The sequence below is a fragment of the Belonocnema kinseyi genome, chromosome 6 (genome assembly GCF_010883055.1).
Source record: "Belonocnema kinseyi isolate 2016_QV_RU_SX_M_011 chromosome 6, B_treatae_v1, whole genome shotgun sequence".
NCBI classification, from domain to species: domain Eukaryota; kingdom Metazoa; phylum Arthropoda; class Insecta; order Hymenoptera; family Cynipidae; genus Belonocnema; species Belonocnema kinseyi.
The window spans coordinates 74599499-74623478 of NC_046662.1; the positions used below are offsets into that span (position 1 = coordinate 74599499).

General features: G+C 28.2%; 2 protein-coding genes and 2 long non-coding RNA genes across 8 annotated transcripts; 3 read left to right on the plus strand and 1 right to left on the minus strand.

Moving 5' to 3' along the window:
* Positions 1 to 4708: 4708 nt before the first annotated feature.
* LOC117174645 (protein-serine O-palmitoleoyltransferase porcupine) lies at positions 4709 to 17191 on the minus strand. 4 transcript variants are annotated; one of them, XM_033363926.1, is made up of 7 exons: positions 17096 to 17191; positions 13938 to 14286; positions 11585 to 11777; positions 11251 to 11470; positions 11067 to 11173; positions 6842 to 7044; positions 4709 to 5289 (listed from the first exon to the last, which is right to left on the minus strand). In XM_033363926.1, exons 2-7 carry the CDS (start codon positions 14149 to 14151, stop codon positions 4847 to 4849), a joined length of 1380 nt encoding a protein of 459 aa, XP_033219817.1. In that variant the 5' UTR covers positions 14152 to 14286; positions 17096 to 17191; the 3' UTR covers positions 4709 to 4846. The 4 variants fall into 4 exon arrangements, with proteins under 4 accessions (XP_033219817.1, XP_033219815.1, XP_033219818.1 ...); XM_033363924.1 differs by having other exon boundaries at positions 17032 to 17152; XM_033363927.1 differs by having other exon boundaries at positions 16990 to 17139.
* LOC117174647 lies at positions 4936 to 7171 on the plus strand. The gene is made up of 2 exons (XR_004467331.1): positions 4936 to 5155; positions 6818 to 7171. It is a non-coding gene; the product is annotated as an uncharacterized LOC117174647 (long non-coding RNA).
* Positions 8819 to 11824, plus strand: LOC117174648. The gene is made up of 2 exons (XR_004467332.1): positions 8819 to 9100; positions 11088 to 11824. It is a non-coding gene; the product is annotated as an uncharacterized LOC117174648 (long non-coding RNA).
* Positions 16569 to 23642, plus strand: LOC117174642 (tetratricopeptide repeat protein 7B). 2 transcript variants are annotated; one of them, XM_033363919.1, is made up of 2 exons: positions 16569 to 16636; positions 19861 to 23642. In XM_033363919.1, the coding sequence occupies exon 2, from the start codon at positions 19948 to 19950 to the stop codon at positions 22507 to 22509; it is 2562 nt and encodes an 853-aa protein (XP_033219810.1). In that variant the 5' UTR covers positions 16569 to 16636; positions 19861 to 19947; the 3' UTR covers positions 22510 to 23642. The 2 variants fall into 2 exon arrangements, with proteins under 2 accessions (XP_033219810.1, XP_033219809.1); XM_033363918.1 differs by lacking the exon at positions 16569 to 16636 and adding an exon at positions 17254 to 17351.
* Positions 23643 to 23980: the final 338 nt, after the last annotated feature.

A 23980-nucleotide genomic window follows, 5' to 3' on the forward strand; every position in this document is an offset into this window, starting at 1 on the left:
TGTGTGTAAAATTTAGAATAGCTGAATCATTCTCAAAGCCTTATCATGCTATTTATTTTCAATCAAACGCTGGTGAAAAATTTCTCTGATCTTGCTTGAAGAAAATATTTACAGTTTGAGGTCATAGATGTTTTTAATCTTCTAGAATTTCAAGTTTTCATCCTTTTGAGTTCGAAGGAGTTAAAATTGGTATTTATTCGAATTCTGACGCTTTCTATTTTCAAACTATCAGGCTCTCATTTTGAAATGCTTTCAGATGTGGGTACTTTAAATTTTGGATTTTGGAAAGATGTTTGAGTACAAATTTAAATTATTTGCCATTCTCATTTGTCAATTATTTTTAATCACAAGTTTTGATACTCGTTCCCTTTTCAAATCTGATTTTTCCCGAAGATTTGAATTTCCCGAGCTTTTCAGAAAAAATCAGAAGCAGCTAATTACATAAAAAAAACAGTTTTTAAAGTGAGTAATACATACCCAAGACAAAATTTTGTAGCTACTATGTTTGGGAAAATTTTCAAAAGCCTAAAGTGAAATTCGTTTGAAACTTGAATAAGACGGAAAAATTTTTCACCAGAGAACCAAACTTAACGGCCTTGAGGCTCAGAGAGTCTCACTTTTGGTTTGTGGGAACATGCGAGCGAATATGAAGAGGCTCTTTTTTTAATGGAAGGTAGATTCTTTTTTGAAGAGTACAAAAGTGTATTTACTAAATCTTTCCCATATCACACCATGCTTTATCGTTTAAAATGTTCAAAACAGTATTAATATTTTACAAATAGATTTTTATCAAAATGGTTGTAAGAAACAGATAACTATCAATTAAAATAGCAGATTAATTCCACTTTATTTTAACTTTAAATAATTTAATGATCTAATCGTCACGCATGTTGGGGGAAGTTATTAACCACTAAGAATTTTAACGCAATGGGCTGGTTTTCTAAGATCATCTTCCCGTTTGATTTATTGTTTTGTGTAAATAGCATAAAATTATAAAAACATTTTTTGTTCTTGAACATTTAGGCAAAAGAAGTTTAACGCGAGTAGCCATGCTTCTTAGAATTGATATTATAGATATTTTATATTCGTAAAAAGTTTGCTATTTTGTTTCATAGCTGACGGCTGAATCTTAAATAAATCATGAAAATTGTCTATATTTTTTAGGCAGTGATATTTGTATTTTGATACTGCTTTCGAAGTCGAGGCTTTAGAATCGAAAGTTTTCCAAGTTAGATTTTACAAAATTTGGAAGCTTTCAGTTACGATGCTTTAAAAGTCGATTTCAAATTTGCAGATTCTTAATGACAAAGCCGCCAAGCCCTTATATTTTTTTAAATCTTCGATACTTAATTTTTCGGCCTTTTTCATTCCTTTTTTCTTTTTAATTAGGATTAGTTTGTATAAAGAAATTGTGCAAGAAATGAAAAATCGAATTCGATTCGACAAGAATTATGTGTATACGAAATATTTCAATTCGTTCTTTATTCATTGTATTGTATTAGACTCAACGAGCAAATTTAAAACGGTTGCTTGTTCACAAGTATTCGTAAATATTCACAAAATTTCTTTTTATTGATCTTCTGCTGGTCAGACAAAACGTCGTAAGTTGAGAGAGCCATAGTTTTATCGACATTTTGTGCACCTCATTTAGAAACGCACCGTACTAGATTGCCCTAATCTTTGTAATAGAAGTTTAGATAAAAGAACTTATTGAACGCTCATCACACTGCAAGCGATTTTTCGGTAGTTAAATACAAATGTGGCTTTTTATACAGCTTTTACAGATTCCGAGGAAACAGTTCGATATTTTCGAAGCAATTTTCATTCTCGTAGTAGTAGTAGTAATTGATTCAGAAACTTGTCAGATTTTGTAAGTGGATTTGGTAATTTTCTCACTGATTTCTGCTAGAGATTTCTTTTATCAATAATATTATATTTGAATTTCAGAATGGAAAGCTGTAATAATTTTCAAAATGTCTTAATTTGTTAAAGACTGATAGCAAATTAAAGGAAAACATATTTTCTGTGATAATTTATGTCTTGGGAAGACTGATATGAGAAGCATTTAATTGATATATAAACTTTTATTATTAATATTTGACGAAGAAAGATTATTACAGAGTTTTGAGATCAAAGCTTTGTCTGCTGACTACATATTTGTAGAATTGAAATGTGCTTAAAGTGACAGAAAAGATAGGCAAAATCTGTTGGAAAATTACCAGATGCGATTAATCTTCTAAGTGGATTTACTTCGTATTTCATTTTGTTACTGTAAAGGATCTTTTGTAATCAAAATTAGGTTTTTTAAATTGCCGTTCGATCGAAGGTATCGCTTTTGAGGTGAGAAGTCTCAGTGAAAGGAATTTCAAAGGTGATTCATTTGTTCGACAAAAGAGTTCAAAATGCAAAATATAAAAACTTAATGAGCTATGTCACAATTTATACACCATTAGCATTAGTTATATTTTGTTTAGTGATGTAAGCAATAAATAATATTCACCTGAAGTCGCAAGTTTCCTTTTATTTTGTTATTTATCGCTTGTTTAAGAGAGAACAAGATGATTTACTTTGATGAAGGAATAGTGAAATATTTTCGTTATGACCTTTGTATCTTTTAAAGGTCGCTCAAAAGCGTCACGTCGTTTTAAAAGCTTTCCATTCATCTCCTTCATCACGGAGCATCGCACACCATTTCAACCCCTTAGGGTGATGTCATAAATACAACCCCACCCACCCTCTTTTTTGAATTTAAATTTTACCTTCGATTTCCTTTGACAAACACCTAAAATAAAATAAATTACAAACATATGCCCAAAATGCCCTCAAACGGAGAGAAGAGTGATTTCTTTTCTTTTAAAACAATAATTTTATCGAAATGTGAAGAGTAATTTAATTCTTTTAGCCTTTTATGAAAGAAACATCTCGCTTAGAAAAAATCTTGCTGTTGAGCATTTTTGTATTTGTCAAGATATAATTGATCTTTTGTTTATTGCAGAATAAATAAAGATATTTCAATGTTCTTTTTTGTGAAGATGTTCAACTTAGAAATTATAACAATTATCAGTTTTAAATTTCGATGTTAATCAGTTTCAGAATTAGAATAAGCCATGGCCATACAACGGATTTTCGAGGGGTTGACCACTCGGTTTTTGAGTGTACAACAGATTACAAAAAGTTACAAAATATTTCCAAAGATTTCAAAATATTTTAAATATCTTCAACATTTCATAAAGATTTCAAGGATGTTAACGATTTAAAAAAGGCGCGCACGCCAGATTTCAATAAAGTTTTCACAAACATTTTAAAACTTTAAAGATTTAAAGGATTTCAAAGATTTGAAAAAGAATACACCCGATTTCAAAGATTTCAAAAATTTGAAACGATTTCAAGAGGTTTTAAAACATTTTAGAAGATTTCAAAATATTTCAATGACTTCAACGAATACAAAATATTTTCCAAACAAAGACTTAAGAATGATTTTATAAAACATTTTAAAATATTTCACAAAGATTTCAAGCATTACAAACATTAAAAAAAGGCGTGCATACTAGATTAACAAGTTTTAACAAAATACCCCCAAAGATTTAGAATATTTAATAAAGATTTGGAACATTTCACGAAAATTTCGAACATTTTACAAAGATTTTAAAACTTACAAAAGAGTTTAAAGGTTTTAAAATGGGTATATTAAACCACATTTCTAAGATTTCAAAACATTTCAAAGATTTTAAACAATTTCAAAATTTTTAGGAGATACCAAAAGATTTCACTAAGATTTGTAATAATTTAAATAATTCCAACGAATTCACAAAGATTTCAAATAATTTCACTAAGATTTCGAACATTGCACAAAGATTTTAAAATTTTCAAAAGATTTAAAGATTTCAAAACGTTTCAACGATTTTCAATAACTTCAAAATTTTTTAGGAGGTCTCAAAAGTTTCAAAGATTTCATAAATCATTCATAAATATTTCAAAGCAATACGAGAATTTCAAAGATTTCTACAAGGGTGAAGTAAACCAGATTTCAAGTATTTTAAACCATTTCAAAGATTTTAAACTATTTAAAAAGGTGTGACAAGATTTCAAACGTTTACAAAAATTTCCGAAAGATTTCTCAAATATTTTTAAGAATTCTGAAGGATTTCAAAACATTTCAAGAATTTCAGATTCCAACAAGAGTACAGTACACCAGATTTCAAAGATTTCAAAACATTTAAAAGATTTTTTATCATTTTAAAAGGTTTCAACAAATTTGAGAAGATTTGAAAAGATTCTAATAATTTGAAACGAACAGAAAAGATTTCACGAACAAAGAATAAAGAAATATTCCAAAAAGATTTCAAAGCTAAAATTTTCAGCTAAAAACGATCAATTTTCAAACATACCAAAAAGCTAATTTTCAATAAAATAGTTCAACCTTGAACTAATAAAATTAATCTTTAACCAAGTAGTTGAATTTTCAACTGAAAGCTAATAATTTTCAACTGAAAACTAAGAATTTTCAACCAAAAATATAATATTTTAAAAAATGCATGATTCTCATTAGCATTTATCAACTGTTTCAAAAAGTCAGATTATGAATTGCCTTTAAATTAGCAACAAACTCAAGTAATCTATAGTAAAATTTATTTACGACTGATCATTATTTATTAATGATTTGCTTATTTTTAAAATACGTATATTTTTAAAAAAGAAATACAAAATGTATACAAAATTATTAGCGTTCAAAAATTCTATAAAAATGTTCAATAAATAAGCGATTTCAACTAATATACAATCACAGACGTGCATATTTGATACAAGGTTACTTTAAAATTATAACACTTGGCAAAATACTGATATGTTATCTAATTAAAAAATAAGCACAATAAGTGACGAAAGCAATCCAATGACTTGCAAAGCCGAGTTGAGACCATTTTTCGATCGTATGCAAATAACTGTATCCTGTCTCTTGCAATTCTGAAGTGTCGAACATAAGACCTAGGTACGCTAGATGAAAAATCGAGAGAGCCGAAAAGGCCAAATTTACTGCAGTGACCCACCAACAATTAGCTGCAATTCTTTGATGGGAACACTTATTATCTGGACATTTTTTGGATGTTATGCAGGCGTCAAAAACGGTCGACAATACAGATCTTATTTCGAATTCTATGTAAGTATAAAATCCTAAACTGAGCAGTACAGCTGCGAGCTGAAAATTCAATCCATGGAGTAAAGAACTTGCCAGATATGTTAAAAGAATCCCTCCAAATTTTCCTAGTTGCCTTCTTCCAGGACGGAATATATCTAAAATAAAAGTTTTTTTTTTAGGTGAAACCTTATTTTACGTTTATACCGTTTATACTGTTTTTTGTTGTATTTGCATCGAGTCAAGTTGCCAATATCCCTATATTTTCAATGTGACCGTGTAGTGATTTTTTAATTTCGGTAATAAATCAACAACTAAATTAAAGTGATTTTAAGAACAAGTGTGGAAATGTGCCTAATTACATTTTATGTGCAGTTAATAGTTACTTTAAATTGAAAAAAATAATTTTAAATTAACAAAAAATTCTGCCAAATAGTTGATTTTTTTACCAGACCAAGTGACGAATTTTCCATGCAAAACAGTTGAATTATCAAATAAAAAATATGAAATTTTGATAAAAAAGTTAATTTTATACCAAAAAAAGTCAAATTTTTAACAAAATAGTTTTAAATTTAATTAATAAAAAATTTTTAAATAGTTTATAGCTGAACTGCAATTCGATTGCTAAACATTAACCAATCATTCATTTTTCAAAGCGATTTTGAATTTGTTAAAAATTAACAGATTTTAAAGTTCAAAATTGCATTTTTTCAATTCTAAAGTCTTAATAATTAAATTTAAACGTCCGAATGAAACTTTATAAACTATTCTCAATTTTACAATCATTTCAATTAATGGAAACTCCATTTGACATTAAAATATGCTCAAAATAAATGGATTCTACCATTAAATATTACTTTTAACATATTTTGTCAACAATATATAATAATCTAGACTTTTTTTTAACTCATGCAGTTTAAAATTTTTTAATTAAAAATGATAAATAAGCAATTATAAATGAAATACTCAAAATTGAACAATTTATAACTCAGTTGTTTGAAATTTATCATTTTTATTGAGTTGGAAGGGATGCAATTTTCGTTATTTATTCTTTTTTTTTTAGCTGGAAAGAATTGATTATTTTCAATTTTTTCTAAATTAGATGAAGATGTTTTTTAAAACATGTTTATTGGGCTAGTGGGGAGGAAATTTTTAATGAATTGGAATAGGAAGATTTTTTATTTTAAGAATATTAAGTAGCTGGAAGGGAGAAATGTTGTTTTCCAAGTTTTTATAAATTGGGAGAGGTATTTGCTTCATTTTGAAACTTTGTATTGCATTTGAAGCGAGGAGATTTTGATTATTATTAGTTATTCTTTTGAATTGGAGGAGGGGAAGAACTTTTTATTTTTAATTCTGTACTAAATTGAAAGATGGACATGTGTTATTTTTAACACTTTCTTTAATGTGAATTGAAAGGGAGAATTTGTTTTAATTTAGAGCCTTAAAAATGATATCTAGGATTTATATTTTTTAACCAGACATTTCTTAACAGTTCAATTTATAAAAGTTTAACAATTACAATTTTGCAGTTTCATGGCACTTAATTATAAAATGTTCAATATGTAGATTTTTAATTTCAATGACCGTGACAAATTTTCGCGAACCGGGAAATGAGCACGAATTTGTTCCTCAAATATAACGGTCACCCTGGAAAAGATGTATGAATTAGAATTTTGTTTTTAGGAAAAATGGATTTTAAAAACCTACATGTTTTCAACCAAGAGTGCATTGGGATATTCCAGGAAATGACGACCTGAACTAGCGATCTCGGAAATTCAATTTCCATTGGTTTTGTAATCGTAGTCCGAGCGAATGGCAAACCCCCAAGAAGTAAAATCGACGATGATGTATATGATACGAAATAATGAGACATTCTAAACGATAAAGCGTCTCTGTATGCTTGGAGCCATCTGAAAATAAAATGTTTACAATTTTAAAATTTATTTATGTAAATACAGATTATTTTAAGTAGTAGTGAATGTACTGGCACGAAGAGTGCAATGACACATTAAATTTCAAACATTTTTGAAACCATAATTAATCATTATTAATTTTGAATCGAAAGCGTTTGAATTTGAAATTTAAGAAAATATATACAACGATTTTGAATGGAAAACGAAAAAATTTAAACATTTTAAATCAGAAGCTTTCAAAATTACAAAAAAGGAGTAATTTTTTTTATTTTTTATTCAAAGCGTTCGAAATCAAATAATTTAATTTTGAATTAAAGTATATCAACGAATGGAATGATATCAGATTAAATTGTCGAAAAGAGGACAAATTCAAAACGTTAAGAATGGAATATTTCCAGATTAGAATTTTAAAATCGGATCCTTTAAAATTCAAAGGAATCAAACAGGTATTTTTTTATTTTAAAGCATTCAAAATTGAATAATTAAAAATTGAAAACTTTTCAATTTAAATAATTTAAAAGTAAAAGCGATGAAAATTTTACATTTTGAAATTGATTATTTGATTTGATCTTATTAAATTCTAGAATTTAAAATTCTTACTACAAAAAATATTATAATTTAAAAAATAAATTCATCATCATTTTAATTACTAAAAATAGACCAATTTTCCATTCTAAGTCTTTAACATGAAATTATTCTAAAAAGGCGTTCATAATAAAAAGTAATTTTGAATGGGAAACAATAAAAATGAAAACATGTTTCCTTTTTATGCTTAAACCATTAAAAACTTCAATTATTTTAGGCAAATTAAAATCGTTAAAAAATTCTAACAATTTAAGATAGTTTAATGTTGATCTATTTTAAATCTTGAAATTTTTCAGAAAAATATTTTTAAATTTCAAATTATATTATAGATATTATATAATGGGAAGTAAAATTAATTATTACCATTTTTAAAACTAAACAATTTTAATCCTTTCAATTCAAAATGTTTTAAGTTAACTTTGAAGTTTCCAATATTTTGAGAAATTTTTAAATGAATAGTTCAATTTTCAATGCCTAGTTTAAAAATATTCTCTTTCTTAACGCTTGAATATGAGAAATTATCTTCATTTTTCATTGGTTTCAATTTATTTCGGAGGCATTTAATTTAAAATTGTTTAATTACACATTCTTTAAACTGAAAATTGTGCAACTATCAAGTAATTGAATTTCATATTCTATGATTTCGAAGAATTTATAAAACCAGAAATTTTGTTCATTTAAAATTAAAACCAAACAAACAAAAATCTTTAAATCTGAAATTAATAATTTTAAGACTGACTAAAATGGGACCTAAACATTTTAGAATATTTAAACCTAAAACTATTAATTTTTAAACTGATTAACATGGTTTTCAATATGAATTTTTGCAAGTTTCAAAAATTTATTATTGAAATTGTACTGAAATTTTTGATATTTAAATTAGAAACAAAAATATTGTAAAATTTGAAATTGGAAACCTCCAAAAATGAAGAAAATTAAAACCAAATATTTTCCTATTATGGTTTTAAGTAAAAAAAACTTTAGATTCAAAATAAATTTTGTAAACCATCATGAACTTTAAAAAGAAAAACAAGTTATGCAACAAAATTGCCCAAGAAAGACTAAAAAAAATTATGTTCCTTAAAAACTGTTCTTTAAGAAAACAAATAATCAGAACATCAATTTGTGAAAAATAATTGCACGAAAATAGTTAAAATAAGAGAAATATGTTTTCAAATAACATCAAGGGCTCAAAAATTAAACAGTTTTAGAATCACGAGTTCAAAAATATAATTTAATATTGAAATTATACCATTTTTAAATATATTAATATATGAATCACGAGTATTATATCATGTGGCATAAAGTGACATTCAAAGTGATTGGGTATATTTTTTTTACTAAAGAAATGTGAATTCTGTCAATAACAAAAAACGCTGTCATTTCCACCGTTCAAAATGGAATGTTTTGATATATTGTACACCTTTAAAGTTTAATTATACTAAAAACTTTGAAGCGTCGTAAAAAAGTAATTAATTTTCAAATTATGTATCACGATTTGTAAAATTTAATCATTTTAATCTAAAGTGCAAAATTAATAACTACTTTTTATAAACTACGTTACCAGTTTGAGGGAGATGAGCTCAAAACTAAGGTTAATAAAATTTAAATTCTTAACCCATTAAGAAAATCCTAAAATATTTTTGGGTGACAGTTAATTATTTTTATTGAAAAGGCTTCTATTAAATTTTTGATTCGATATTAACCTCGTTTGGTTTAAAATTCTATTATTTGGTTGAAAATTTAATTAGTTTGTTTAACATGCAAATATATTGTTAAAAAGTAATATTTTTTATCAAAAGTTTAACTAGTTTGTTAAAAATTCATTTTGTTAGTTAAAGTTGAATTTCTATTGTTGAAAATGTAACCATTTCGATGAAAATTCGTTTCATATTTGGTTAAAAATAAATTTCTTAAACTGACAATCAAACTATTCCATTTATGGCTCAAAATATATCTTTTTTCATTAATAATTTAACGATTTAGATCAAAATGTAACTTTTTTAGTTGAAAGTCAAATAATTTGATTAAAAATCCGTCTTCCTTGGTAGAAATTTAATCTTCTTACTTGAAAATTTATCTTTTTTAGTTAAATATGCAACTGTTTTTACTTGTTAAAAAATTCATTTTTTAACAAGTATTCATAATTATAGTAGAAAATGCAACTATTTGCTTTGAAATGAACTTTTATGTTAAAAATTCTATTGTTTTATAGAAAATTCAACTTCTTTGCTTGAAATCTCAACGTTTTGGTTGTAAAATCATATTTTTGGGTACAAAATTCAACTCTTTGTATATAATTCATCTTGTTAGCTTTAGAATTAAACAATTTTGTTAAAAATTCATGTACTTTTTAATTCGTCTTTTTTGGCAGAACATTACTCTTCTTGGTCGAAAATTCATTTTTTAGTTGAAAATTTAACTATTTCATTTTTGATTGAAACTTTATGCTGTACATTATGTAAATTAAAAATTCAGCTGTAGAGAATTCATATATTTTATTGAAAAGTCGTATTTTTGGGTAAAAAATTAATCATGTTTGTTGAAAATTCATATATTTTGTTGAACATTCGTCTTTTTTAAATTATTCTTGTTTGTCAAAAGTTCTTTCTTTCATGGTAGAAAAGTCATCTTTCTTGGTTGAAAATCATTTTTTTCAATGAAAATTCAAATGTCTTCTAAAAATTTGTCTTTTTGCCTTGAAAATTAAAATATTAGTTTGAATTTTAATCTCTTTCGTTTGAAAATTTGACCATTTGATTGAAAATGCATATTTGTATGCTGCAAATTCAACTATTTGGTTAGAAATGCAACCGTTTTGTTAAAAATCTAATTATTTTTGGAAATCTTAACTATGTTGTTCAAAATTCATCCTTTTGGATTGAAAATTCATTTGTCATGGTAGAAAAATCATTCGTCTTGCTTAAAAATGTATATTTCTTGCCTGAAAAGTAACTTTTTTGTTAAACATTCGACATCTTCGACAAAAAGCGTCTTTTTGGTTTGGAAATGTTACCATTTGGTTAAATCTTTAACTATTTTTTAGAAAGCTTGCCTCTTTTACTGGAAATTTCATCTACTTGGTTAGTAATGCAACTGTTTGGTTGCAAACTCATCTCTTTGGAAAGAAAATATTTTTTGTTGAAAATTCAAATATTTTTATTTTAAATTAAATATATTTCAAATTGAAATCTTACGAACTTAAAATGTTTCGTATTAAATTCTATAGTTTATCTACATTAATTTTATTTAAAAGAATTCATGAATGTAAAATCCGTCTTTAGCGAATGGCTACCTTACTTTCGTGTGAGGAGGAAGGTCAAGAAAGCCTAAAACTGGTAACGTGGTTTATAAATTGATCATAACTATAAAAATGTTCCGTGACAAGAAAGAGGCTCAGCGTCAGCCTAGATTATACCACTGTTTATACTGACTTGCCACTATTTTCTGTCAAGATCCAACTCGCTCCACAATTTGAAATGCTGATGAAAACAAGAGCGAGTGCGAAATATCCTACTGTTGAAAAAATCCATTTAAGGTTCTAGAAAATTAATAACATTATATAGAAAACGATACATTAAAACAATTTCTAAATGTGACTAAAAAAACATGGCAGACCCAAGAGCCTTGACGATGAAGTTCAGAATAATCTTTGAAGGATATCCAGGGTCCAAATATCGAAGTGACAGGGGAAACTAAATATCCAACGTATTGCCAAAGCACTGGTGGTTTATGGTTACTTTCGTTTTGATCCACAGCTATGCTGATTTCTTTCATCACTGCGATCATTACTACACCGCGTATTTTGTGCCATGATGCAGCTTCCATCGACAATTCGCTGTGAAATTAAGATTAATCTTTAAGTCGTCCTGCTTCGATTTTAATTTTAAAAAACTCAATTTCATTTAATTGAATTTGATAAAAAAGTATTTAATTCATGTGAAAACTGTACCAATATAAAATTACAAAAATACTTGGTATGAAGACTCCGATTCCACTTCGGTATTTTTTTGGCAATTGCAAATAGATATAAGAGGCTATGGTGAATATTGCTAAAAGATATAAACTTTCAGGAACGTAGTTGTAAAGTATTGCAAATCCAAGGATAATCGACGCTCCGTGCATCAATTTATTTGGAGTGTAAGCTGCAATAATATTGATTAGTTGAATAAATGGTCACTGAATATCGTCATTTTTATGTTTTAATTAATGCAAGTTGGTGTTTTATCTAGGACAAAAATTCGCTCAATTTCCGGTCTTCAAAGATTTTCCCTGGTCATTCAAAAAATTGTCTATGATTAACGACAGTTAATACAATGACTTTTCTTACTCCCTTGATCGTTTTATCAGCAACTTTTTCATCTAAAATAATTGCTAATGCAATAATTTTCTCAAATTAAACAGAAAGAATGAGCAGAGTGTCTAGTTATCAGGTAATTTTAAATTCCCGGATGAAGTTGCTGTGTCAATATTTTAAGAACATTTCTAATGTCTTGAACATTTTTTAATACACGTTTGAAATAATTTCCGTTTCTGTGAGCAACATGCTCAAAGATAAAACTTGAATTAAAATAAAATTATATTTTTCTTCTGAAAGAAATCTTTGTGTAAAATGTATGAAATAAATTATGATGAATTTATTTGTTTTCAATATATATCTACATAAAGATGAGATGTCTTCGAATTTCTGCAACTTGTTAAAATTTGTATTATATTAGGAATTATTTAAGTTTTAATAAAACATTCAAATTTATAGATTTAAATCTCTCTGACTCTCAGAATAAATTAGAATGAGAAGACAACGCAGGAAAAAGTAGGTTTGCGATAGAGAAAAATTCCCGATCCCAACTAAAATTTTCGGAGGTTTCCCGATTTCCCGGTCCGCTACATATAGTACCCTGAAAATGGTTTAAATATATTTTAATGTTTTACCGGATCCATTTCAAGTTAGGCAGGTTCTTACACTTCAAGTCGTAGAATTTCTAAGTGAAATATTTTTTTTTTCACTCAATTATATCCAAATTTTTCTTTAAACATGAGTGCTCTTAAAATGAAATTAATCATTTGATACTTTTTCTAGATTCTGGTGAGGTTTACTGTCTTCTTTCTAGCTACAAAATCAGAATTTTGCAGGAGAGCGAAAAAACCTTCTGTAAAATCGAAACCACTATTTCAAGATGAGACAGAAGTTCACTTCCCAGATGAAGTGTTTATGAATGAGGGTAAAAAAGTGAACCAATTTCAAATAAATCATATAAGAATTTTAAGTTTAAAATTAAACGTGTTTTGAAAATCGGTTTTGGGTAGCAATTGAAAATAGAATTTTCAATTTTCACACAAATAAAAATTTGCTCCTGAAATATGGGGAAGCTGAATAAGAATAGTAAATGTTTAATACAAAAAAAATGTTATTCAAGGAAAATAAAAATTTAGTTCGGTGAAAGGACTATAAAAAGAATTTTTTTCAATAAACGATAACAATTTCCAAAATTATTTTGAAGGGAAGAAAAAAATGATTACTACGCTAAAATCATAACTAAAATTTAAATAATTTTTTTTTCAAATTTGTATTCAATAAACCCATTTTCAAACAAATGTTGGTTATCTAGTTCTGCATTACCATCCTTCATTTAAAAACCAGAATTCTAATTTTGACAAAATTTTAATATAGGAGCTTATATAAATGAAATAACACAATTTCAAATTTAAATTTAAAAATGTTTTATTCTCGACAGTGATTTAAACTGCCTCTTATAGAAATTCCTTGAATTTAACGATTTCTTTTTTTAAATTCCTGACTGATCGCAGAATGCATTCCTTATTACAAAACAAATTGAAACAAAATGGGAAAAAATCCTGTTTTTATTAATATATTTTCTATATTTGAAAGTAATCGCCGTCATTTTATTCATTTTGAACTATCTACAGATTTCCCGATGAAAAAGAGAGTGAACTTTGCCAAAACCTATAAAGACAATTTGTATATCTGAATTAGGTCAAAAATTCTAGAAGTTTAAAAAATAAATTTGTATTTTATTAATAAATGCAACTTAGCAAATTTTAAAGTTATTATTGATGCCCTTCAGAGAAAGTTTCATTTGTGATTTGATGACCTTTAAAATGAACTGTGTAATAGGTGTTTAACTCAATGAAACATTATAAATATTTTTACTAAACCCTCTAGGTAAATCATCAAACAAATAAAAGCGTTTTTTAATCAAAAACTTTTAAAATTCCCAGTCATTTCCCGGCTCAGTGGCCACTATGATTGATGAAATTAGATATTTTTTAAATATTGAACTTACTACATTGTGCGACAATTTTGAATAAAAAAGATGCCAATATCAAAGGAATGAGATGTTCAACAGTATGTTGCAAAGTGGGTTTGAGACATAGATCGTATAAATCTACGGCAGTCTCTTCCGCGTATTCATATTCATAATCTGCATCCAGATCCTGGTCTAGGTGATCGTGACATTGACTTTCAAAATCATCCTCGTAAAATACCATGGAATCCATTTTTCAGGCAAGTTCTTAATGCGATTAAATTATATTCGAGCAATTTGCCATATTTTTCAATCATGCTTTGCTGAATCTTTCTCCTTGCTATTTAGTTTCAACTTGGCGACATTACTGTACACTTTGGTAGGAATTCTGCAAAAAATATGCTTTTATCAATTATTTTTAAAGAAATTGAGATGCTTTTAGAAATTCTCATTCGTAATTGTGTCATCTGGTCTTTTGATTTAAATTTTATCTACATAAAGTAAAAATCAGACTAGGGGTAAATGTTATATGTGTTTTAAGTTTTTATTTTTCATTGTGAGATACGAAAATCAGTCAAAAGTTCTGGATTAGTAGGCAAATTGAACTCTCGTTATTGTACAAAAAACTGAATTTGAAGTATTCTTTACTTACAATTTTTTGACAAAAAGTGTAATTAATTAAGAATTTACGCATTGAAGTGCTTAATTATAATTCCCAACCCCAAAAAACGTATAAAAGTTCTTTAATTTGACATCTACGAGTAGCTTAAAAATGCTGAAATTTTGAAATATTTTCTTCACATTATTTTTAAACTTTATGGTACAAAATAAACGACGTTCATAATAAAATAAAAATAAAGTGATCACATAGTAGATAAAGATTGAATTGTGTACGTAATGCATGGAAGTGATTTTGGAAGGAGTGAATTTATACAATTTGATGAAAATATATACAAAATTGATAAGGTGAGTATATAGATCAAAAAATCTTCAAAATTTAGAAAACTTCCAGGGTGTCGAGTTGTGAAGTAAAATTTATCATATTACAGAATCAAAATGTAAAAAATCGCTTAATTTTAATGGAAATAAGCAAAAATTAACCGTTTATCATAAGTTTAGTTTTCAATAATTATTTCAAAATGCAGTGTAAATATAGAAAATAATCTTTTTTTATTTTTTCAAATACCATTTTTGACTGTTATTTAACAATAATGTTACTTTGGCTCCAGTGAAATATAAATTTAAATACTGAAACCAAAACAATACAATAGAATTCAATTATATTTATCAGAATTAAAAGAAAATTCAAGTCATATTCAAAAGAATTTAAATACATTGAGAAATTCAGAACTCCCAAATATTTCATTAATTTCAGTGAAATTTGAGTGAATTTAGAAGAATGCATGTGAATTCAAAGACTGATGAGATAAGAATGTGATAAGAATTTGAATAAACTGAACAACATTTTTAAAATACAAAAATTTTCATCAAATTAAATAAAATGGGAGTGAACAGAATTTAGGGCGAATTGAAATAAATACTTAACAATTCCACAGATTTTAAGAGATTCTAAAGGATTTCACGAGTTATGACAAAATTTTAAGGAACTGCAAATAATTTTGTAGGATTTTCACAGATTTCAGGGGATTGCTGGAGAACTTTAGAAATTAAATTTAATGAAATTTCAAGGGATTTTTAGCAATTTCACAATATTTTAAAATATTTTAAGGTTTTCAAGGAATTTAATCAGATATAAAGAATTTTAAGGGATTCTATCTAAAGGATTTCAACATATATAAAAATTTTCTAGGGACTTCGTAGAATTTTATTGGATTTCTCATGATTTCAAAAAAAACATTGGAAAATAAAACAAATTGAATTAAATTTCAAGAGATTCTTAGCGATTCTATGCATTTTAAAAGATGTTAAGGTATTTTCAAAGAATTTAATCAGATATAAAGGATTTTGAGGGATTATAAAGGATTTCAAAAGATATAAAAAATTCAAAGAATTTTGTAGGATTTCCAATGATTTCAAGAGATTTCTAGGGAACTTTGGAAAATAAATAAAATTCAATTGAATTTCTAGAGATTCTTAGTAATTCCACAGATTTTAAATGATTTTATAGGGCATTTCAAGGAATTTCACATGATTTAAAGGGTTTTTATTAAATCTTGAGGGATATAAAGGGATTTAAAATGATTGAGGGGATTTTACAGGACCTCCGATTATTATAAGGATTTCAGAAGATATGATGAATTTCAAGCGATTTCAGTGGATTTAAAAATATTTATAAATGTATCGAGGGATTTCAAGAGATTCCAAAAGGTTTTAATTGATTTTAATTAAATGGTGAGTGATTCTTAAGATACGAAGGGAATTGCAGATTTTTGCTATGTAAAGTTTATTTTTGCAGAATGACTATTTTTATGTTTACTTTCATATGAGATTATGAGTGGTCTAAAATAAATAGATCCTTTATAGTTTCTCTATTTCTTTACATTAATTCCTTCATTATTTTTGTATTATTTATTCTAATTCTGTTTATCATCCTACAATCGTTTGAGATACAATGATTTTCTATAATGAATTGTCTATAATACATGGAAACTTTTGCAATCTCATGCTATCTTTTTCAGTCACATATACGCAATCTTTTGCAATCTCATGCAATCTTAAAGTCTAGTGTAAATTTGAAACAAGAATTTTCCCAAATATTTTTAATATTATTAATCAAGGTATGTCATTACGTATCAAACTTACCCCTATCGACCTTATTTTATATTTATTAATAGGAACAAAATATTATTAATAACAGTAAGTTAACACTTTTTGCATGTGTTTAGAATGAAAAATAAATTTCCTAACGTGTGTGCGGTAATAAAATTAGAATTATTTTTTGGAGCAAAATTGTGTTAAATTTATTTTGATTCAGATATTTACGGTAATTATATCAATAAATCGAATAAAGATGGCTCTAGTTTCAAAGAATTTGAAATAACTGTGCATTGTTTAAATTTTGAAATAAATAAATTCGAAAAGAATAAAGAAATAAGATTTAAATAATAAACATTGTCTTACTAAATCTTACATCATAATAAATTGAAATGAACAATACAAAAATTTAAGATACCATTTTTCAAAACCTTTTTTCCAATTACAGATGCCTAAAACATTTTAAAAGCTTAAAAAATTACAAAATTTTTAACAAATCCCGCATGTCCTGCACCCTTTTACAATAACGATGACGGATGACAACAAGAATGTAAGGTTATGTTATACCTTGGTAAATTTCATCGTAAATTTCTTGTGTTTATAGTTTACCGAAATATTTGATGCAATTTGCGATACGAACTGTCACCGTGACAGGATATTTCCTTTGACAGTTAAAAATCGTGAGGTGGTGAAAAATAAATTGAAAGGATTGTTATGACTAAAATCAAAATTTATCAGGTAAAAAATATTGAATACTTTTCCTATATTCGTTTATTACAAAGTTTCTTCAGTAAAATTATGTTTCTACTCGACTTAGCCTCTAAATAGGCCTATCTAGGCCTCTAAATTTTTATTCAGAGAAAGATAGGTTATATTGTCATTTCTATAATCTTAAAAAATTGCGGTTATTCGTTTATAATTTTCTTTCCTGGTACAATTTTGCTATTCTAAAAGCTTATATTCTAGCTTTATATTCAGTTCTATTAATTCTAAATCACGTTAATAAAAAAAAACTCGCGAAGGTTCATTTTTAACCTGCTAAAATCCACTTAAGTTGATTAGATTTGAAGAAATTATAGGTATAAATAACAAAGTTGGACTAGTTATACAATTAATTTCATTCATAAAAGAACTGTTATTTATAATTGTGTCAAAGGTAATTCGTTTTAACAATTTCAAGGTCGTGAGATGTGTGATCAGAAAATGAATTTAAACTGATTTTTTATTGCATTTTTATTAATTTATCTCGAAATCGAATCTATTTCAAATTAGGCAGGTTATACATTTCAAGAAGCAGAATCTCAATGACAAAAAGATGTTTTTTTTTAGAGGAAATCAGGCGACATATATTTTCCCCATTTGAGAACAAAGTTTTCCACGAATTTACGAGTATTATAATTTTGACATTTATTTGAAAAAATACTGTTTCTTTCTGTAAAATTCTATAATTTTTTGTCTCATTTATTATACAATTTTTTAAGTTTAATTTCTTACCAAGTGCTGTACAATTTTGATTTAAAATTTCCATTCCTGTCGCAGGCAAATTAAAAAAATGCTAGACCTCAGTCCAAAAAAATCGGAGACTTGTGGTAATAGAAGAATATGATTAAAGAATATATAATAATTATAATATGAAAGTAATTAAAATTTACATTTAAAGTCAATGACAAAATATGTTGTTTTTTAGAGGAAATCATTGCATAATTATTGCTGTTAATTACATAATGATTTATTTAATTTGCTTTAATTTTTTTAATTCAATTTCTCGTACAAAAAGCTACACAATTTTGTTTTTAAAATTCTATGCCTTTTCCAAGACAATTAAAAGAAATTTTAGACTTCATGCGAACAAATTTGAGGCTTACGGGAAGAGAAGATTATGAATAAAGATTATTTAATAATAATAAAATGAAACTAATTAAACTCTGATTTTGAAGGACTTAAAAAAATAAACATTTTATAAAACTCTAGTACTTTTACATTGGAGTTTATTTCAAATTTTCAAATTCAATTCATGTTTCAAGGAACTACAAATTCAAAATAATGATCAGTGCTTGAAACTTCATTATATTTCTAGGACAAGAAATATACCTCCAAATTAAATTAAAAATGGTTTACATTTTGATATGTATTATTTAAAGATAAATTAGCTTCAAAATTCATATTCTAATTATCTAAAAATTGAAGGATTCCGTCTTTGTAGAATATTTCTTTCTGAAATTTGTAACTAAATTTTTAATTTTTCAACTTGTTTGAGTTTAGAATAAGACAGGTTTATAGTTTAGATGTATTTTAAACTTTATATTTTTTTTAATTTCAAGTTTTTCAAGTTGAAATACTTTTGAAGGTTCTTATTTTTTCTAAGTTGAACTAGAAATGTTTGCAATTTGAAAAAAAATCAATTTTGTTCTGCATTTGAATCCTTTTCATTTAAATTTTAATTAATTGAGAAGGACATATAATTGTTAATTATTTAAAAACAAAATACCTTGTAACTCCATCATTGACATTTTTATTATTCGACGATATACCTGAATGCTTTTCTTTAAAATTACTTATTCTTGAAGCTGTTCACATTCAAATAGTTTTTACCATTTTTTATAAAACGTTTAAATGCAATTGTTACATCATTAATTTCTCTATTTGGAAATAATTCTTTTTCTTTGTTTTTCAATTTAAAAAGTTTATAATTTGAAATTATCTAAGTTTAAAGGTTTAAACTTAAATTATTGAAATGTAGAAATTTTCAACTTTTCTTCCTCCCTCGTGATATCTTCTATTGTTAACCAAAAAATTTGAAAATTTTTTTACAGAACGCCTTCGTTTTTTTTTCTTCGAATTTTTTTAACATGAAAAGAAGATTTTCTGGAGTCCTGGAAAAGAAATGAAATTTTGAAGTCGAAGTTATTTAGTAGTTGTGATAAAAAGGGAAATAAAAAAATGGTAACAAATTTTATCCTATAATTTATGTTCAGAATTTTTGTTTAAACTTAGTAATTCAGAATTTTATGGAAAAAATTCTCGTGACCACAAAAATGGTTTAGCCTCAATAAAACTCACAGGATGTCAGGATGTCATAGAAACATCTAAATTATATAAAAAGCTATAGAATTAGTGTTTTGTTGTTGTAATAGATGTCAAAATTTAAATGGTCGTAACTTAGTGGAAATTTGTTTTTCTTAAATCTAAAAAAATACGTGTCGCTTTGAAATATATTCGATTACTAACATTTATCTTTTTTTTACAGGAAAAGAAATGTGACCTCACAAGCTAATTTCGGTCAACTTAGTTGCAAATTCACCCTCCACAAAGTGTTCAAAACAATTCAATCACAATGACGAGTAAGCGAAGTCACAACTTACGAATCGAGCAGGAAATCGACAAAAACCGAGAAGACGGAAATTGGAACAAAGTCATTGAATTAGCGGATCAGTTGAAAGTCTTATATCCCAGTAACGAATGTCTTGCGAACTTCCTATGTGGAGAAGCAAGATTAGAGAAATTTTTAGAGCAGACGCCACCAATCGATGAAAACATTGGGAAAGCTCGCACTGGACTCGCGGAAACGAAACAATTCTTACTTCTCGCGGCCAGTGAAAAGGACAAACAAGCTCTCGTTGTCCTCGACGCCCATCTTCTACTAGGCAAACTCCACTATGCAATGGGAATGTACAATGAGGCTTTGTTTCATTACCAACAAGCTGAGCTACATACTCTAACCGAAAAACAATTACCAAGCAGAAGTATGCGAATTGTTGCAGAATCCTACGCAATAAAAGGCCTCTGTCTCGAGAAACAACCTCCCAGTAGCAAATCCAAGTTCAAAATTGCAGAATGGCAAGAAAAGCTGATTAAATGTTACGAAGTTGCGAGTGACTTGACTTTAGTTTATTTACAGGATCAAGACAAGCAAAATCTCCATCAGCAGAATGGAACTTATATCGGAACTTACACAGGAAATCACACTGGAGCCCTTTACACTCATTCCTCAAATAACGAGGCCAAATACGTGGGTCCCATTTTGGAAACAGCTTTATACAGAGCTCCACTACTACACATTCAGAACAAGAATATCAAAGCAGCTGTTAGTCGGTACAGAGAAATTTTATCAGCCGTTGAATCCACTTCGACTCAACGCCTTCGGCTAATTTTAACTCGCCAGTTTGCTGAAGTTCTTTCCAGAAACATGAGTGGTGCAATTTACGATCCCCCTGAACCTCCTTACAGTTCACCAGGATCTCGCAAAGTGAATCAAACCAACGCTCACAGCGGCAAAGTTGATTCTCCCTGGAAGCCGAAGAAATACTCGGGACCTAATATTTTTATTCCAAAGAATAGATACGAAGAAACGATATTGTTACTTCTGATCAGTGAAGCCATGGCTGTGAGAGATGCAGTATTAAGTCAGTCTCCGGAATTCAAAGAAGCTCGCATACGTGCTTTCGAAAACGCAACAGCTGTTTACGATCTTCTAACAGTTGTTCTCGTACGGTGGGAACAGATAGAAATTTTACATGAATCTTTCGAAAGAGCGATGAAGTTCTCCCACGAAGAGGTTCATGTTTGGCTTCAGTATGCGTTGTGTCTGATGAATCTCGGAAAACACATCCATGCATATGCAGTTTTACAAATTGTCTGCAGGATTGCGCCAAGTAAAGTCATGCCTTGTTTACTGGCTGCGAGGCTTTGTTACGAAGAGCTAAATAATCCAGAAGAAGGAATCAAGTGGAGTCAACAAGCGTTGCAAAGAGATTCTGCAAATACACAAGGATTGCATTCAAGATGTCATCTTTATGTTGGAATTGGACACAGTATTGTTGCTGCGAATACGTTCATCAGACAAGACAAATCTCAGAACACAACTATGGCTTTTGACTCTTTCCACAAGGCTCAACAAATCGATCCGAACGATCATCTGGTGGAATATTACTTAGCTCACGAACATGCAATGAACAGGCAGATGGCTGATGCCATGACCCACGTAAAAATCGCTCTCAATCTACGAGCTGAACACATTCCCTCTCTCAATTTATTGATTCTACTCTTAACAGCTCAGAAGCAATATGCAGAGGCTTTACGTTTGATTGATTCCATCTTGGAAGAGTACCCAGACAATCTTAACTTTCTCTACATAAAGGCTCGATTAGAATTGTATATTATAGGGGAAGAAAATGCACTAGTTACTATAAAGCACATGCTCTTTAGATGGAAAAACTTGTATGAAAGCCAAGTGAATGCTGACACTAGTGATCAGCACAGTGATAAACGAAGTGAGACCAGAAGTGTTTTTCAACTTTACGCCTCAGAGATGTCTGATAAGGATTCGAGTTCACTTCACACCCATTCTCTAGCGGTTTCGAAAGTCGAGCAAGCTCTGTCGGAAGTTGCTTCCTCTCTTAGTTCCTTTATGCCAAAGCCAGGACCTCATAAATTATGGCTCTTACAGTTGCAAGTTTGGATTCTTTTAGCAGAAGTATTTTTGGCTTTGGAACAAACTCTCGGGGCAACTTTGTCTTTGCAGGAGGCAGCTAGTATTTATCCATTGAGTCATCAAATTATGTACACGAAGGGTTTGTTGTACGAGTACAAAAGGGAGTTTTCAGAGGCGAAACAGTGGAACCAGAATGCTGTTACGATTAATCCTTCTCATATTAAGAGTCTTCAGCATTTGGGTCTGATTTATCATTACCTTGGGAGTCAGAGACTAGCTGAGAAAATTTTAAGAGATGCTGCAAAAATGGATCCGACCTCGCATCAGACATGGTACAACCTGGGGAAGGTTTTGGAGGCCTTGGGTGAGGTTGAAGCTGCTAGTGATTGTATGGCAACTGCTCTGGAAGTGGAAACTTTGAATCCGGTTTTACCGATTCCTTCTATACCGTTGGCATTTGAATAAGATTTCATTCATGATATTATATTTGAAGGGTCCGTAGCTTAAACCTGTTAACTGACATTTCAGAAATTTTAATCGACGAAGGAAAATCGTTGCTATTTTTGCAATTTTCAATATTTTTGAAAACTGCAAAATCTTTTTTGTTCATTTACTAGAAAGAAAAAAATACATGTTAGTTTTATAACATTTTAATCAAAATTAAACTTTATATGACAATTGAAAGCTATTCATATGCTATCTGCAAGGGGTCCAGCGGTCTAAACATGTTATCTGCAGTGTTCTACCGTTGGTTTTCTATTGTTTTTTTTTCGGCCTCGCATGTTTCTGCATTGTTTTTCAAGCTCTTTGTAAGTTTTATATGTCAAAATGTTTGGAATCGCAAGCCGAACATAGAAGTGCTTGCAAAAATGTAAAGTAGTTGATTGCTAAAATTTACTGAGTGTTATTAATCGAGACGCTTCGCTCACCTTCGCATTTACAGCGATCTGCAGACGACAACATCGAAGATGACGTGAAAGTGGCCACAACTTACTTTTGACACACACACATACTTACCTGCACATACACTCACATGTGTCTCACTGACCTATTATACGAGTAAACTGATCCATTGTGAGAAAAAGCACTGATTTCTCATAAGACGCATTAAGCAGTTAACAAGTTTATACCGCGGGTCTATGCTCTAGATACCAAAACACGATTTTCGAAAATCCATAAAAAAAACTAAAAGGAATTTTGCCGTTTTGCTTGCGGGATATTAACTGCATATAAAAATGTTCCAGAAAATACGAGTAACTCAATTTCGAAAAAAATGTCAGTTAACATGTTCAGACCGCGGACCCTTCATTTGAAGAAGAGCCGCCTGGTGCGTCTTCAAGGCATATGTTCTTTCGTCTCTAATAATAGAGTAATATGTACCTTTTGCACTATTTTTCTTTTTCAATAATATTTTTTATTTATTTTTATTCTTGGTTTTGATATCATGTGGAGGCACGAGTAAATTTTTGATCCATTAGAATACTAATTTTCCAGAGTAGTAATTCCATTCCATACATTTTTTCCTAACATTTATAAATTTTTCTAAATTTTTAGAATCAGATTATAATTTTATCAAGAATAAAAATCTTAAAATTAAAAATGCTTGATAAAGTTGCTAGTCTCAAATAATTTAAAATGTCTCTATGATTCAGAAATATTTTTATATTAAAAAAGTCCATTTTGCGAATATGTTAATTATAATTATATTTGTTGAAAAATGTACTAGTGCCTCTTTTTAAAAGCTGATATTATGTAACTAACAGGAATTAGTGGAGAAAAGTTGAGTTTTCGGGAGTTTGTGTATAAAGGGTGAGACTAATAATAAGCGCGGGATAAAGTATATTAATTGTTTACTTTCATTCCATTCGCATGAAAAGATTGTAAAAAAAATTTCGATATATTTTCAATCCAAAGATGTCAATTTTTAATCATTGTA